This window comes from Sinocyclocheilus grahami, unplaced genomic scaffold (assembly GCF_001515645.1).
Source record: "Sinocyclocheilus grahami isolate Dianchi unplaced genomic scaffold, SAMN03320097.WGS_v1.1 scaffold465.1, whole genome shotgun sequence".
NCBI lineage: Eukaryota > Metazoa > Chordata > Actinopteri > Cypriniformes > Cyprinidae > Sinocyclocheilus > Sinocyclocheilus grahami.
The window spans coordinates 1,097,696-1,099,718 of NW_015505644.1; the positions used below are offsets into that span (position 1 = coordinate 1,097,696).

A 2,023-nucleotide genomic window follows, 5' to 3' on the forward strand; every position below is an offset into this window, starting at 1 on the left:
GTGTGACAGGCCAAGACTAGTATGATTCTAGGCTCTTGGTCGTATTCCCTTAAAGGAATCTGTTTCTGATTCCAAGCCTTGAGCTCTACCCCGGGCCCAGGAGTCTGGCCCTAACAGGTAAGTTTTTTTGGGGTATGTAGCCTAGGCCTTTGGCCGTAGGGAATAATGTCACTGACAGCCGTCTAAATGTCCCAGGGGCAATTCCCATGGCAATAGGGTAGAGTTGGTACTTAGTGCTCGCCATGTTTTCTGGCATGCACTCCCCTCAGCATGGCGGCGTGGGTATACTGTTCCCCATAGTGACCCCTAGAGGACGCAGTTCGAAGTTCCCATGAAAGGGAACATCTCAGGTTACTTATGTAACCATGGTTCCCTGAGTAGGGAACGAGACACTGCGTCCTCTAGGTTTCTTGCCATACTGTGGACGCAAGCTTCAGACGAAGAAGTGAATGACTATATTCGCACCGGTAGTGACGTCATGGCTGTCGCCGGCCAACGAGTTGGTGTTTTTTCAATGTATGCTTCAGACACGGGTCACGACGAGGCGTTCCCCATAGCAACCCCTAGAGGACGCAGTGTCTCGTTCCCTACTCAGGGAACCATGGTTACATAAGTAAACTGAGACGTTTTCCCATGAGAACAGGATGAGATATTTAGAAAATTTTTGGTAACCAAACAGTTTTGGTGGCTATTGTCTTCCAATGTATGGACCAAAAATAACAAATACTCAATTCGAAAGAAAGAACATGCACATTTCTCAAAAGACATTTTGGAAGAAATAACACAATCTACCATTTGGGACAGGCGTTGGCATGGGCAGCTCCACACTGGCTCCAGATGCAAAGGGCAGCAGGCATGAGAATGGACACCCAAAGCCAGCAGCAGCTCACAATGAGAGACATGAACAGACCGAAATCATGAACCGCTGGGATCTAATGACGCATGCAAAACAGATAAAGGTCACGCGTCAGGTGTTGTCAGAATTTTTTTACTCCTTTGCATGTTTTAAAATAAATTAACCGGTGGGATTCTCATTACGCCAGAATACGCTATTGAATAAACATGAGTCAGTGACAGAAACATAAAAGCCCCATGGGTACAAAAGCTAACGTGAATAAAATAAGACCCCTCTTTAAAGATAAAGCAATGTTCGACTGTCTACTCTACATGTTCTTGCGGCTTATTTCATCATTTGTGCTCATGGTGTTTATTTTTTGATTGATGTTAGATCCTGAGCTTCAAAGTAGGAGGTCACATACAAATCCTCAAGTTCACTCAGAACTTTAGCTCGTTTTATCACACCACTTAAAGCTTTGATGACAGGAAAGTTAAAGAATGTACAGGTCACAGGTCGTGACTGAAAGCAGAATTTTTTAAATTGTGTTATTTTTTCATTGTGTAAAATTGACAGTCCTAGAAAAAATGACTGATGTCACGACCATATGCACACTGACATATGAATGCGTAGTATTTAGCAAACAACCCGGATGTTGAGGTTAGCAAATCATAACAGAGGTAATTTATATAACACTTACTGGACTGAAGCAGCTTAGGCTTACTTAATACATACAGTTGAAGCCAAAAGTTTACATACACCTTGCAGAGTCTACAAAATTGTATTATTTTACCAAAATAAGAGGGATAATACAAAATGCATGTTATTGTTGATTTAATATTGACTTTAATAAGATATTTCACAACAGAAAATAATAGTTGAATTTATAAAAATGACCCCATTCTAAATTTTACATACACTTGATTCTTAACGCTGTGACGTGAATGAGCTGAATGATCCACAGCTGTTTTTTTTTGTTTTTTTTGTTTAGTGATAGTTGTTCATGAGTCCCTTGTTTGTCCTGAACAGTTAAACTGCCAGCTGTTCTTCAGAAAAATCCTTCAGGTCCCACAAATTCTTTGGTTTTCCAGCATTTTTGTATATTTGAACCCTTTCCAACAATGACTGTATGATTTTGAGATCCCTCTTTTCACACTGAGGACAACTGAGTGACTTATATGCAGCTAT

The 2,023-nt window shown here is 41.0% G+C and overlaps 1 protein-coding gene across 1 annotated transcript in view; it reads right to left on the minus strand.

Annotated features, from left to right (window-relative positions):
• The window catches only part of LOC107553125 (patched domain-containing protein 2-like), a 24,234-nt gene extending 23,199 nt beyond the window's left edge, over nucleotides 1–1,035 (minus strand). Inside the window, exons 1-2 of the mRNA XM_016235246.1 lie at nucleotides 1,021–1,035; nucleotides 793–932 (exon numbers count right to left, since the gene is read on the minus strand). Of these exons, the coding sequence (XP_016090732.1) occupies nucleotides 793–932; nucleotides 1,021–1,035 (155 nt within the window). The remainder of the gene's footprint in view (nucleotides 1–792; nucleotides 933–1,020) is intronic.
• Between the last annotated feature and the right edge of the window lie 988 nt (nucleotides 1,036–2,023).